At 39.4% G+C, this 16671-nt stretch overlaps 1 protein-coding gene across 1 annotated transcript in view; it reads left to right on the forward strand.

Annotated features, from left to right (window-relative positions):
- LOC121381311 overlaps positions 1-10479 on the forward strand; it is a 75839-nt gene extending 65360 nt beyond the window's left edge. The window contains exons 7-8 of the mRNA XM_041510569.1: positions 7083-7158; positions 8947-10479. Coding sequence (XP_041366503.1) covers positions 7083-7158; positions 8947-9664 — 794 coding nt within the window. The 3' untranslated portion in view covers positions 9665-10479. The remainder of the gene's footprint in view (positions 1-7082; positions 7159-8946) is intronic.
- The last annotated feature ends 6192 nt before the right edge of the window (positions 10480-16671 follow it).

Raw genomic sequence — 16671 nt, forward strand, 5'->3', positions numbered from 1 at the left:
GGATAATTTTTCATAAGTCTAACAAGTTTACTAATACTAGAAAAGCTTTGTTTTCACAAGCCGAAAAAGCCATGTATTTTATCTTAAAACAAGGAAGACGATATGACCTTTCTGTACAAGTCCTTTTGAAATTGTTTGATTGTATGGTACAACCTATTTAGTTATATGGTTGCGAGATTTGGGGTTTTGAAAACTTGTCTTATTTAGAAACGTTACAAAATAAATTCATGAAGTTTCTGTTGTCAGTTAAGAAGTCAACGCCTGTGAATATGTTATATGGAGAACTGGGGCGTTACCCAGTCTCACTTGATGTCACTTTTTGGTTTAAACTTGTCACGGGGATTCTATAATTCCCGTAACTGAATAAAACACGATTATCAAAATATCTCTCCTAACTGTATATCTATTAGATCTCTCTGTAACAGGCGGTTAAACCCTAGTATGGCTCGTCTCTAGGTATGATCAGAGATACGATTTTATATAAAGTATATATATTTATAGCACGTTTAGCTCACTAGAAACACAACAAAAACACAATACACTTTGGAATCTGTATTAATCTACGCTGACAAATGTACAGCCGTAGTAGTTAATTAATAACAGCAATAATAACAACCCAGAACTGATCACTTAATTAGTTAATCTCTAGGTGTCTAGTTACACAATATGCGAATCACTTCACCGTTACACAACACCCACGCGTGTGATAATTGAGAAACGCTTCCAGGAGAAGTTAATTAATAAAGGAATTACAACACCATTCCTAACTGGTTAATTTTTAATTAACCCTTACTACTCGTTCAGTAACGTGTGATAATTTAGGAACGCTTCCAGGGGAACTTAATTAATAAAGGAATTACAGCTCTATTCCTAACGGGTTAATTTTTAATTAACCCTAACTACTCATTCAGTAACCTTGTAACACCGAATTAATACTGGTACCTATCACAATAAAGACAATAACCTACAGTTTACCTAGGTCGTCTAGGATAACTGGCTAAGCTTTATATTACCAAATACTCGTATAATGTTAGAACAAAAAGTCTACGATTTACTTCGTCAGATGACCGAAGACACTGTCTAAAGAATATTGGTATAATACAGTATTAAAATATTTAAAGTCACATCAATCACATCAAGGTTATACACAGAGCAGAAATAAAAATATTTACCAAAGTCCAACGGACTACGTTCCCTGGGAGCCGTCCTTTTTCGTTCTCCTCGATATCTCTAAAAACTAGCTATTTATTATAAAACCAGAATTCGCCTGGGGGTACAAGGCGGTACCTCCCCCTATCATCTGATATTTCACCTCTACTAGAGTCGGTATATTTCTCTCTGATCGTCAGTCTGGCTGTCGCCAACCGCGAGCAATCTCCTGGCCATAAACAGCACTACCGGAGATATTACGTAACTACTAGCCACATGGCCTCCGCACCTGGCTGGGTGTGTATTAGGCGTACCGATCGAGGACTGTCGCGCAGAAGTATTACGTAACAAGTTGCCCATCTGGGCTTAAGTGCATTAGGAACTGCACACGGCCCTCTAACACAATTAAAATCGCCACAGGCGAAACAAATTTTAAGAGCATGGTCCGTCACAAAACTAATAACTGGAAAACACACAAAGTTATCAATCTTGATATATGAATTATTGTTGAATGATTATAAAAATGGAATATGTGATCATAAATGGTTAAAGTTTATCAAATCTGTTTTGGATGACGTTGGATATAGAAATGTATGGACTGCACAGTGTAACCAGCTACCAAATGTAAATCTAGTAAAACAAAGAATTCTTTTAAAATTACAGGATCAGTTCTTAAAAACATGGAACAATGAAATTGTTAATTCATCTAAAACATCTTGTTACAGACTGTTTAAATCAAATATTGTGTTCGAGACATATTTAACCAATTTTGAGAAAAAATATTGGTTACCACTATTACATTTTTTACTCTCAAATCATTATCTTCCCATTGAAAAAGGCAGATGGAAAAAAATAACTTTAACAAATAGAACATGCTTTCTGTGTACAAATAACGAAATTGGTGATGAATTTCATTATATAATGTGTTGTCCTTTTTTTTAAAGATGAAAGAACAAGACTTCCGCCAAAGTGTTGCCAGTCTAGACCAAATGTTTATAAATTTAGAATGCTATTTGATAGTAAAAAAACTGGTGTTCTCAGAAAGCTAGCAGTTTTCTGTAAACAAATTATGCATATTCTTAAGTCCCATGGCTGAAATCTGTTTTTACAATTTCATTTTATTTGTATATGCAATGTATGTCTACACATGCAAGTATGAATCTATAGATATACACTTGTTTTATTTGATGTACATTATTATGACGAATGTGCCATCTTGTCATTTATTTATTTATTTTTTAAAATGTACCTCATATGCCGTTGAATTACGGCCAGAATGTAAATAAAGTTCAGTTCAGCTTGTTTCCGAGTTTACTGGATACACCCTTGACCGCACAAAAATAAAGTAAAGTAAAGTTTGTTTTATTTAACGACGCCACTAGAGCACATTGATTTTTTATTTTATCATCGGCTATTGGACGTCAAACATATGGTCATTTTGACACTGTTTTTTAGAGGAAACCCGCTGTCGCCACATAGGCCAATCCTTTACGACAGGCAGCAAGGGATCTTTTATTTTGTTTTAATGGTATGACGAGCACTCACTCAGGGTTTGGATTCGGTATCTGGATTAAAAATCCCATGCCTCGACTGGGATCCGAACCCAGTACCTACCAGCCTGTAGACCGATGGCCTAACCACAACGCCACCGAGCTTGCGATACTCATTTAGTTGCACCTTGCACTAGTTCAAACAAAATAATATTCGTGTTGAACCATAGTTGGATACACACACATATATAATACCAGTGACGGATCCAGGAAATCCATTGGGGGGGGGGGGGGGGGGGGGCAGTGACATGGGGTGAAATGCCAAGGGAACTTTGGAGGGGGATCGTAAAAAAAATGAAAATTAATATATAATAAACATACCTATTGCAAAAGTTAGGGGGGGGGGGGGAGGGAGGCTGGCCCCTGCCATCCTAAACTCGCCTCTGAATACTAAACGAACATGCCTGTTATACCATTTTTATGAAATTAGTGAACAGTTCTGGTATCTGACGAGCAAAACCGAGTCAGATACCAACACCGTTCACGAGTTTAATAAAAATGGTATGACGGGCAAGCGAGTATAGTATTTTATTTATTACAATCCAACTGCAAACAATCTGTAACGCAGAAATAAGCAGATGTCGATGCCCACTACACGTTATGATCTACGCCACGCTCACGCCACGCCAATATTACACAAGTTAGATAGTGAGTGATAGTTATGACACAAGCAATATCTTACACTGGTGTGCAATAAACATATACATGTATATTACTGTATGAAAATAACAGTATTGTATGCTTCTCCAGGGATGACCATATGGGGAAATGGGGTGGGGTGGGGGGGTGGGGGGGTTGATATATTTCCCATAAACCCACGATCGATTAATAATGTTATTTCAGTTTGGCACTATGTTATTGTTTCTAAATAGTCCACCATAATCATACTGTCGACATTAAAATTGGATCTTGTCACAATTTGCAAAAACTAGGTTGCTCTATAAATCCGAACAGGCTATTTGATTGAAATTAATTCCTGACGAAAGGGGACTATCGAAAATAGGCCACATTAATGCGGGGCTTCACGTGGAGTCTGTCAGCAGACATTGGAATCCTCATAAATCTCTCGGCTAAGCCGCCGTCTTGCAGAATCGTATATTGGTCCACTTTTAGGTCTGTTACGGTTCCGATGTAATCATCTCCACATTTGTGTATGCTGGTCGAATGGCTGTTGATACGATGCAGTAATTGTGCAATTTTTCTCTCATTCATTGTGAAATCGAAACTAGGAAGGGTGCTAATAGTGTCCGTTTATCTTTTAGGATATCGAATATTTTAAAGAAAGTATGTTACGGTTGTCCCCCCGGAAAAAAGAAAAGTACATCCGCTGCCGAGGAAGTAATAATTCGGACTTCCAACATGAATCCTGTTGTATTCGTACATTGATTTGTTAACCATCAGCTACCAGATGTCAAACATTTGATAATTCTGAGATATATTCTGAGGAATGTTCCCATTAGCAGTAAAGGATGTTTTATATGCCCTTCCAAGAGACAGGACAACACATACTATGGCCTTTGATATACTAGTCGTGGGTCAGTGGTTGGGACGGGGAAAACTATCAGAGGATGGGTCCACAGAGAAGGTTTGATTTGGCCACCAACCCCCCCCCCCCCCCCCCCCCCCCCCCCCCCCCGCGACGATCGCTCTACCTAATGAGTTAGTTCCCATCCACGTATTGGGTGGGAGAAGCGGGTTTGTGCCAGTTCCAAGACGTACTGTGGTGTCGGGGGGCGGGACGTAGCCCAGTGGTAAAGCGTTCGCTTGACGCGCGGTCGGTTTGGGATCGATCCCCGTCGGACTATTTCTCGTCACAGCCAGTGCACCACGACTGGTATATCAAAGGCCGTGGTATGTGCTATCCTGTCTGTGGGATGGTGCATATAAAAGACCCCTTGCTACTAATCGAAAAGAGTAGCATGAAGTGGCGACAGTGGGTTTCCTCCCTTAATATGTGTGTGGTCCTCAACCATATGTCCGACGATTCATTTGGATAGCTGTAAGGCCACTACACGGACGTGGGATGGTGCATATAAAAGACCCCTTGCTACTAATGGACAAATGTAGCAGGTTTCTTCTCTATGTTTGTGTCAAAAATTACCATATGTTTGACATCCAATAGCCGATGATTAATAAATCAATGTGCTCTAGTGGTGTCGTTAAACAAAACAAACTTTTTTCTGTGGTGTCGATAAACACAGGCCCTAATCTTGCCGGCGAAATGAACGTTTTCTTCGCCGAAGGAAGGATATGTTTTATTTAACGACGCACTCAACACATTTTAATTATGGTCATATGGCGTCGGACATATGGTTATGGACAGCACAGATATTGAGAGAGGAAACCCGCTGTCGCCACTTCATGGGCTACTCTTTTCGATTAGCAGCAAGGGATCTTTTATATGCACCTTCCCGTAGACAGAATAGTACATACCACGGCCTTTGTTACACCAGTTGTGGAGCACTGGATGGAACGAGAAATAGCCCGATCTGCCCACCGAGGGGAATCGATCCTAGAGCGATCGCGCATCAGGCAAGCGCTGTACCATTGAGCTACGTCCCGTCCCCCTCTTCATCGAATGTTTTTAGCAGTAGTGAGAAGTCGAAGTCGCCGAAATATTTTGGACCTAATCCGATTTCAAAAACGAAATTTAAAACAACGTTTCTTCCCTTTAAACGGAGAGTAGGCGTAGATGATATTTATTGCAACAGCGCAATCGTTAGATGTGATCAAACGAATGTAAAACTTCACCGGACGTTTTTATCGCGTCAGTTGACATTTGATTTGTGACGTATTCTTCGACTCTTCGGAATCGCGTCTTATCGGTAAAATGATTATTGTGCAATAGAACGCCAGTTCTGAAAGACAACTGCATATCATACAAACGTTATTTTGCTTCACCGTACACGTTATGTTCGACTATTATAGCAGGCCATAGTTTTACGACTTCTTAAACTGTTTTTCTTCCGCAACGCTTTATATTACAGTGATTTCGCAGGCGTTATGGGCGGGTAAAGACGGGTTATTGTCTTCACGACAAACGATTACCATGCGGATCGACATTTCTATTTTTAGCCTCAGTCTCAGCTGAGATCTGTAAAGCGGATAAAAAATGTGTTATCAAGGGCCAATAAGAGGAATAAAAGGCTCCTAAATAGCTCGTCTTGCAACTGATGTTATAACTGGTTTCAAACGCAGTTTTGCGATCGTGTTCTTGTCATAATGGTCTTCCCCATTCCGTAATGATATAAAAATAACACCTGATAGTGATAATAATAGGACTATTTTCATGACTGTATAAAAATAAGGTTCAAACACGTTTTTCTGAATACCTGTTCAACTGATGGAGTGACAAGAAACATGCAATCTGTAACGGGTGCTCGCAATACAACCTGAATGTAGAGTAGCTGCATGCATGCGTATACAAACGTTAAAAGTCATATCAAGACATTTCATTACGTTTTAAAAACGCGTACCAACTTGCAAATAAAAATGTGTCTTTACGGATTACCATCAAATTGCATAGATTTAATATTTGTTGATACAGTTTGAAGGCAACTGATGGAAGAGCCATTGAAAAGCACCTGTAATTATGTCTTTAGGCTCTGGGTACTCCATTATCGATTATTACAATAACAATTCAGGTGAAACTGCATATCTTGGCTCTTCCCTTATTTTGTCTTCACCCCTCTATTATAAATGAGCGTTAATACATACATAATGTTTTAGATGAGTTTTAGCATTATATAGTATACAGTTATGTCAATTCATCTGTTCGCTTATACCGCACACGGACTATAGTCGGTTAGTATGAGAAAAATAACCCTGCTATCACTACGCTTATTTTTATTGGAGAGGGGGAATCATAACCGTACAAGATAGGGGGCAGGGGAGGGCAACTGCCCCCACCCCCTAGTGCTGGAGCAGAAAATCAAATTCGGGTAAAAATCGTAGAAATATTCGGGCAAAATGTACTACTAACCTGATACCTTTTTACCATGTATTTCCATCATTGTACCATCAAAATTAGTTGTAATCCATGTAAAAATGCGTAGTGATGCGTTTGCAACCCTATATATCTGTTTGGTAGTAATATTAATATGAATAAATGATGTTATCCAGATTCGGGCATTTTCGTTTGATTCGGGCAAAATCCACCCTGTCTCCTACAAAAATGGGAGCCATGGGGGATGGGGGGTGGGGAGGGGGGGGGGGATATTTTAACGTTACCCATCTTATCTCACATAGCCACACTAGGTTGAGCTCTCCGAGACTGTCAATTAGCGCTGATGGATATTACTAGTAATGTTGACTAACACTGGTAGGTTGTATATGCATAATATTTGATTTTCTTTATTAACAAGAAACACTTCTGTTTTTCAGAGCTGGTCATATTATATATATTCTTCGGCATTATAATAGCGGCCTTGGTCTTAGCGCTGATATTTGTTATTATGAGGTAAGTATTATGCTTGGTCTATAGTATATGTTATTAAAGCCGACGTGTCGGGAATTTTGTTTCTTACGCACCCGTTGGTGAGAACACCATGCGTTAATTTTCATAACACATGGTTGATTACACATGCACGTGTGTTAACAAGTTCAAGACATACGACTGGCTGCTTCTAGGTGATGACCAGGTCACCACTGCCATACATCCAATGAAAAACTACACGATGGAAATTGATTACATTGTGACGTATAGTTAACCTGATAATCATGGGTCAGTGACGTGTAAGTCAGCAACAAGTGCAACAACGGTAAATAACTTTTAGTCGAAAACGATGTTAAAATTTGCTTAAAACCTGGTTTTTGAGGATATGTAAGAAATGTAACAATACATTCGTGTCCGTTAGATACCATTTATCTCACAACTCGTTGTTGAAAAACGTATCAAACTCGCTTTCGCTCGTTAAATACATTGTAAAACAACTCGTTGTGACATAAATGGTATCTAACGGCCACTTATGTATTATTCTCTATTTAAAAGTCAAATATTTAGAATAGATTTCCTTTTTGTCTTCACCACATCGATACTTTGAATAAGGATGGTATATAATCTGTTTTGTATATTGTATTATAACAAAGGTGGTGAGATTTATACGTTTTGCCAAGACAACTGACGATATCCATTGATGAAAAAATGCAAAACCTCCACACGAGTTTATTAACCCAGTAGTTATGTTGTGGTTTTTTGCATTAGTAAAAGACCCGAAGGCTATCAGGTAGCACGCTTTTCGCCGTTGAATATTCCCGATTAGCATATCAAATAGCAACAGATTAAATCTGCTTTTATCTCAAATGTTTCTCCAATCGATGACTGCCTATGTACTCGAGTTATCTGTTGCGGTGTGTCGTTAGTGAGTCATCAGTATGTTATGTTAATTTTCCTGGGGAAAAGCAAGTTAGTTTTAGCCATGGATGAAATAAACAAAACCTTTATTCTACGATAAACATACAATAGCAAATCAGTGCGCACGTGTTGAGGAGCAGATTGACTAATCCATCCCAGGGCCGTCCTTTGCCTACGTTAACTGGATGTTGGGGGGGGGGGGGGGGGGGGGGGGGGGGGAATGTAAATTAAAAAAAAAAATTCTGGGGGACAACAACAATACCCTACCCCAGTGGTGTACGGCTCTGAAAAAAATGGGTACAGAAAAGCAACTCATTAATATTTGTGAGTTCTGAAGCTTTCATATGCTTATTGTAAAGATTAACATTACTTAATGTTGCATGCTATTTAAAAGTAATTTTTATATGACATAACACTTACGGTGTATAACGTAACAGTATCGAAATCAGCTTAATATAGTCCGGTTTAGGAAATACTTCGTCACACAAAAAAAAAAAACCTACAAAATTATTATATGCTTTTTGAAATCTTTCTTTGATGATTACACGTAGGTTGACCTCTGTTGTATTTAAATAACCATTGGCCTGAAGTCACTTGTTGTTTGTAGTACTAACTAATAACAACTGTGCAAGTGGTACTCGTTTAACAACAACACGAGGCGGTGTTCAGGCATGAGGGTTGCTAACTGAAAAAAGTCTTGGTCAACCTATGTTCTTTTACATGGTACTTGTCAGTTTAGAGCACTCCCTAAAATTAGTAGTCACATGGCCCTCTCGATGGTGTTGTATTATGTACAGAATATATTCTGACAGAGAAATTGTACTGAACTGCATTGAGGAGTAATTAATGGTGGTGTGTAACCTTAAGATAGTAAATTTATTCTTTGTTTTTTAGCTACAGACGGATTGCGTCCAAGGGAAAATACGAGATGGAATCCAACAGCGAGAAGGCCGTCCTGTGGAAGAGTGAGAGTACACAGATGGACACGTTCAGACACAACAGCATTGCAGAACTCTCGGCTTCAGGACAGCTGGACACCACTACCACCACCACGACCAACAGCACAGACTGCGGTCAAAACCACCATACAGACAGCAGACATATCGCAACCATCCACGTCCCCAGTGCCTCAGAACGCGAGAAGCGACGCAGCGGAGAATCGTTCCAGAGTGACAACGTCAATCACGGCATCTACGAGGACCCGTTCAGTTCCGACCCCTACGCGACGTACTCCAGCATACACGACGACCGGCCGCCGACGAAAGCGTCGAGGAACAGTCAAGACATGAATGGCCGACCTGCGACTAGAGACAGGTCGTCGCCGCGAAACGCCGATAGGAATTCTGTGCGCCCCGTCGCGGCCCCTTCGCTGCCCGGTGGCGTAGAACACTACAGTATAAACGACGACGACTACGCGATCGTGAGGAAGTCGCGCAAGTCGAATGGAAAAGTGTACAACCCAGTCGAAGACGATCCCACTTACGACAACCTCTTTGACGAGGAACTCATTGGTTTTCGGCCAACTTCCGGTCCCTATGATAAGAACCGGAATTCCGGTATGGACTTGAACATCCGGTTATCGGCGCTAGACACTTGGGACGACGAGTTGTAGCAAAACGCTGGCAGGAGGCGGACTGAATAGTCAGAAAACAGAGGTTAAAGAAACGGGCTAGCTGTCACGCCACTGTGAAGTGATGCAGTAGACTCAAATCAGAATACACAGGTGTGTCATTAGGTAATCTATGGGCATGGAACCAAATCGATATAATGATTTGTGTAAGAAAACTGACTGATTGCTGGGTCCCAGAATCCAGATCGCTACGGTTCCAGGACATTGTCAAACCTGATGAATCCGAAGACCCAATATAAGTACTGTCAATCCAGCTACTGTCCGCTATTCTGTTGTTGTTCTAACATCGTTGCTGATGCAAGTTCATTGATAGGGAAGATTGGTACTCGAATTATACAGTGAAATCTAAGTCAACGAATACGTAGTGCTGCTACATAGCGATCAGTATGCTTAACGCGGTGATTTGAGTATATCTAGTGGTATTTAGTTTTAAATTGTCTGTGTTGTCTGTGAACCAGACCTGGGTTGTGCCGATAAAAGATCACGGGTGTCAGTAAAGCACACACTATGAAAGTTGTTCCGGGAAAGCGAATATAGATATAATAAGAATTATTATTTTTATGTTTAATTACAAAAATGTTTGACCTCTTGTCACTAAATATTTTAAGCACGTTGTAGTTTATGATTGAGTGTGACCATCTTCACGTTATAATTGAGTGTGACCATATTCACGTTATAATTAATTGGCTGGTGATGGCAGCAGGTTCACGTCTTCATATCTCGATCTTGAAAACCAACGTAATCGGCGACATCTAATCCATAAACGTACGAGACAGTCCCCCCCCCCCCCCCCCCCCCCCCCCCCCCCCCCCAATCACCAGCTCTTGTACAAATCCTCACATTCGGGCAAAAACGGTAGAGATATTCGAGCAAAATGAGCTGGCCTGAAACCTTTACACTATGCATTTTCATCATTCTAACTACAATATTAGTTGTAATCCACGTACAAATGCGTTGTGATTTGTTTGCAACCATATATAGCTGTTTGGCAGTAATGCTAATATGAATAAATGTTGTTATCCAGATTCAGGCATTTTCGGTTAATTTGGGCAAAAATCGGCCAGGCCCCTTACAAAAGTGAAGCCCGTTCGCCTATGCTTTAATCAGCAGTCAGCTATGTTGGGAAAAAACTAATTTATTGGAAATGGCTGCCTAACACAGGTTTGTCTAACAGGTTTGCCTAACACAGGTTTGCCTAACACAGGTTTGCCTGTCAAGAAGACAAAGTAGCCAATGGTGATACTATTTGTGTCGGACTTTCCTTGTAGGGTATGGACAGCGAATCCAATCGCCGAAATTTACAACCTTTTTTAATGCCAAAAAAAACCCCAATGTCCCTCCTTTATTACTAACTGTTGGAGGCGTCTGGTATATTTCTTGACGGGCCTGGCGTATAAAGTAAACACTGCTCAGCTAAGCAGCTGTCTTTCTAAATGACTCTGGCTGTTAGTTGTCGTATAGTTATTTTGTATCTGCTAAGCTTCATCCCTGATCCATACCATAAATGAGCAGCTTTTAACCCTCTTATATATTGGCTGCTCAAAAGAGATTTATATTCTGTTCCCAAATGACACTCTACTCTAGCATTCTTTTGGAGTGGAAGAGGGGATAAAACATTTGTTTTGTTTAACGACACCACTAGAACACATTGATTTATTAACCATTGGTTATTGGATGTCACACAGTTGGTAATTTGGATATATAGTCTAGAGAGGAAACGCGCGACATGTCCCATTAGTTGCAAGGAATTTTTTGTATGCACCATCCCACAGACAGCATAGCACATACCACGGAAGAGGGGATGAAGAAAACTGTTACTGTGTGAAGTATATTCTGATACTGAACATGTGCATATGTGGTCGGTTGTATCTTGCTGTACACTGTATGATGTATATCTCATTTTCACTGACAGTTCACTAAAATAATACTTTTGTACTTCGAAAAATTATTATTTAAATATTACAGAGAAATTAGTGCTCATAACATAATAGAATCGAATGTTAATTCTACATGTTTAGTCATCGTTTCAATGCATTATTGGTTTGTTATAATCCTCACACACACACACACACACACACACTAACGCGCACGCACACTCATAGGCACTAACGCTCAAACACACACACACACACACACACAGAGAGAGAGAGAGAGAGAGAGAGAGAGAGAGAGAGAGAGAGAGAGAGAGAGAGAGAGAGAGAGAGACTGTTTTTTTTTTATCAATATGGAATTAATAAGTCTGAATTACAAAAATATCAGGTATACACACGTTTTATTTATTTTGCAATGTAATAAAGTTTTATATTGTATGAGTCAACATGTAGGGTTGGGTTGTAGTGTTTCTTACTTGTATTGGAAACTAACAGTTTGTGCACACTAGCTCTACCCTCATATATAAACAGGATAATTCTAGGCAACATATTGTACAAGTCGTCACAGGCGCGTGTGAAGGGGTGTGGTGGGGTTCGGTTGTCAAAACCCGCCCTGCTCAAAATCATGTTTCTCTCTCTTTTCTTCTTTTTTTACATATATTTTCATTGGGAGCATATCTCGACCCTTCTGGATATTTCGCTCGCCACAGACTAGACCCCCCCCCCCCCCATAAATTCCTGCAAACGCGTTTGTGTTACTATAAGTCATGCAATGAGACCGCCTCTTGATGCACTAAACGAGTGTGCTGTTTTGAGCGAGAAGAATCTAAAGGGAACTGAATCATACCATTTCCGTCTGTCATTCCACGGATGTTCTGTTTACAAATAACAGGATTACAGAGGGTTTTTTCTCATTCATTCACTTATTGAACTCATTTTTCTCTAGGCGACTGCATCGCTTATCTGCCAATATCTCAATTTCCTTTATCAGAATGTTATCGCTCGAACGATCCCCGATTGGACAAACCATGTAACTAAATAATGAAGCCTATGGGAGGATGAATTGATACAGTTAGGCAAGTTAATGATCAGTTGCTGTTGTTTTGTTTTGTTTTTTTAAATGTTCTGACTTAGAGAAGATATTTTCAAACACCCGGAGATAGCAACTGTTACAGCCTATCGTATAGCTTGTCCTGTTACCACGATATACAAGCGTCCCCGCTCGCTACCGACTCTGGTCGGGCTACCAGTGTTATATTGCACTGGACTAGCGCGGGTGGCCCCTTCTCCCTCCCACCCCAACCTCTTTCCTGTCCAGGACGAAGGAGCTGGTGATACAACAGCTTGCTCTGAATGTACACGTCAAGCCCTATGACCTGACCTGACCTGTAATATAAAACATTTAGTCTTGAAAGTACGAGTATTGTGGGAGGGGAAAGTCGATCTGAAATTTGTTGTGAAGTATTTTAATTATTATTCTAATTATTATTTGTTAAATAGTATTGTTGTTCCTTTTCGTTTACCCATTATAATAAAGTCTGTAAACAGCATTTAGTCATGACACGATTTTGCATCATAAATAATTTAATAAATAATAAATAAATAATAGTTTCGACCGACGAACACCTAATGCGTTGTAATGTTAACATTCGTGTTTATATTTAGCGAGAGTGACCTTTGGGCATAAGCCTTTTTCAGAACATTTCATTAGCTGTTTTTGAATTAATACACGTTACATATTGGGAAAATTTACAGAAATAAATTATTCTACATCAAAATCATATACTTTGATCCGAAACATACTTGGGTACTTAACCTCGGTTATATAACAATTATATATTTCCTCTATCAGCTCAATAACACCCATATTATATTATTTACGAACAGTATGTATCAAAGCCCGCACGCACGATGAACTAAACGGAGGGCAAACTAATATGGAAATATGAATCGAATTTCGATATTTCCCTTTGGCTGTATCCGATCGGTGTCGTGATGTCCGGTTCGGATATCGACTGGTCATCTCGGGTGACCGGCTCACAGTATCACGGACTTAAAGCGACAGACGGGATAAGCTCTTTATGTTCGCACATATCTGTGTTAACGTGCAAGGTCGCAACACAGAGTAATAAAACGCTGGCGGGGTTTAGATGTGATCGATAAGTGAATATTAAAAGAACTCACTGAAATGCACTCTTTTGCACCTGCATTTGTATATGTTAATAATTTCTCCATGTTTCCATAATGTTTTCAGTTGTGTGTGTGTGTGTGTGTGTGTGTGTGTGCGTGTGTGTGTGTGTGCGCGCGTGTGTGTGCGTGTGTGTGCGCGCGCGTGTATGTGTGTGTGTGCGTGTGTGCCAATCCCTTGTATGTTCTGTCTGGGGAAATCTTCATATTAAAGACGGCTATGGCGTATTCTAAAAATTAAACACACACACACACACACGTGCACACACGTACACACCTACTTTGTCAAATACCTCGCACACGTAAACACATGTACACATTATACACGTACACACAAACTGAAGCACACATGCACACACACAACACGTGGAACCACGCATGCATGCACGTGTATACATAGTATGAGTAATTATGTCATTTTTCTTTACAAAGTTAATCAGTTTCCTCTGTATATGTCTTGTGAAATCGTCATAATATTTATTCCGAACAAAGCATACATTGTAACTATTGTATGTTGTTATTTTTAAAATGTATTTATGTATGTATTTAAAAGGATGTTCTTGTTATTTACTAATATTGTCTGGGGTTTTGAACACAGTCACTGAGCTACTGATCATGTTCAGGTAAATCCAGGCTCCGTAATCCTAAATAAATAACAGAGTGTTTTTATACGGTTCAATCCTAACCATAGAATACCAAAGTGCAATACTGTTTATTTGGTTATATCCAATATATTTTGTAATTGCATGTTGTGCCAAGGATGAAGTTATGTGTATTGGTAACTTTCCACGATGTTTTGAATTAATTCAAATATGAACACCCTACACTTACTGTCATTTCATGAAAATGTTTATTTTACATTAAAATATTTTATAATATTTGTATGGTTTGTTAATTGTGTGTTATGTCACTCAATTTGTGACAATGCGTTGTTAGCGACATCCTTTTAAAGTTATAGTTTGTTTTTTAACGACATTACTAATGTACATTGATTGATTAATCATCAACTAATTGATGTCAAACATTTGGTAATTTTGGCATATAGTCTTAGAGAGGAAACTAGCTACCTTTTTCCATTAGTAGCTAAGTATTTTGTATAAGCACCATCACACAGACAGTATAGCACATGCTACGGCCTTTGATATACCAGTCGTGGTTTAAAGTCACTGTCTCGAGTTTGTTGTTAAAAGTTAAATGTTTCTAACAACCTTTCTAACAAACGAAAAATACAAATTACATATTAAATATACTGTCCTGATTAGGATATCGATCTATCTATATTCAGTGTGTTTATCTTTTATATGCATTTTCCACAGGACAGTACATATCATGACCTTTGATATGCCAGTTATGGCACAGTAGTTGGAACTGGAAAACTAATCAGCGAACGGGTCCGCCGAGGAGGTCCGATCCTGCTACCAAAGCACCTCAGGCGGCAAAGTTATCAAATTTTGAAAATATGTGATGTGCGAAATACCCCCAAAAGTGCTAAAATTACTGTTTTGACAGGGATGTTTTAGAGTTTCCAAATACAGAGGTTTCACTACATGATATTTTCATTTTTAAATTGTTAATAGATTTTAACTATTTTGCGATTCGAATGTTCCAAGTCGTAACCTCAACTTGTACACTTCAATATAATATCGATGTAAAGAACGTTGGCTGTGAACTTCGATATATCAGATACATTTAAAATAACATGGCTCTATTTATCTTTCTTCAAAATAATGAACAGTGGCTGTCTGATGATTTGTCTTGTCTATTAATGTACACAACAAGACAAGCTACAGACAAGGAATTCCGATGAAATATTAACATCTCAATCTACTTTGACGGCTGCGTATACGTGAGTCAGACAATATAATATATAACGAGCCGCTCGCAATCTGAAGACTTATATATCTCTGCAAATCCTTCATAATCGATATTCTTACATCTGAATTGCCTTTCTAAAGAGATTTATGTATATATCACGGAATTTAACGTTTTATATAAACGGGTTTCATTGAAGATATTATGCGCTTAAGGCATGTGATGTAATTACTTTGTGGATAGGTCGATAGTTTTCTATACAAATATCTGCATATGAGGTTGACCTTATTTCTAAAGCAGACTAGCGATATGAGTTACTGATATGTTTGGCCTAAATTTCTTTATTGAAAATGTCTAAGACTTGGGCCAGACATCTTTCTGAACTTGCTGTCTCTGGTTAGTGGTTAGTAAACTATGTTGGCGTTGTTCGGGTGAAGGCTGGCCGTATTCTGATGTCCTGGATGATTTGAGATTACGAACTGTACGTGTTTCCCTGCACTGAATGGATCGCACACCGAATTACTTTCGAACACTCGGTCCATTCTGAAAATCAAGATTGCACTGTCGGCGTCAGGTATAATGTTCCTATAAGTGTATGAGACGGGGTTATGGAGATCAGAGAAGTTAACTGCCAGTGGCGGATCCAGAAAATCCAATGGGGTGGGGTGGTGGTGGTAATGACATGTGGCATTACTCGGATTCTCCAACGTTAAAAATGAAAATATAACATAAAAAATATATCTCCCCCCCCCCCTTTAGATCGCCCACTGACCCACCTCTTCCTCTCCCACCCCCACCCCGACACCCAGTGCTGCAGGACATCTTCACATTCGAACAAAAACGATTTAGACGTTCGTGCAAAAATTAAAGCTTTTCGCCATGTATATCTATCATTCAACTCGCAATATTAGTAATCCATGTAAAAAGACGTAGATATTCGTTTGGAACCTTTATAGCTGTTTGCAAATATGAATAAACGTTGTCATACAGATTCGGGCATTTTTGATTATGAAAAAAAATCAGTGTTCGCCTGAATCGCCCCCTACCCCCCCCCCCCCCCCCCCCCCCCCCCCCGGTAAAATAAATGGAGCCCATACGCTTTTACTTCTAAACCATATA

This window comes from Gigantopelta aegis, chromosome 9 (assembly GCF_016097555.1).
Source record: "Gigantopelta aegis isolate Gae_Host chromosome 9, Gae_host_genome, whole genome shotgun sequence".
NCBI classification, from domain to species: Eukaryota; Metazoa; Mollusca; class Gastropoda; order Neomphalida; family Peltospiridae; genus Gigantopelta; species Gigantopelta aegis.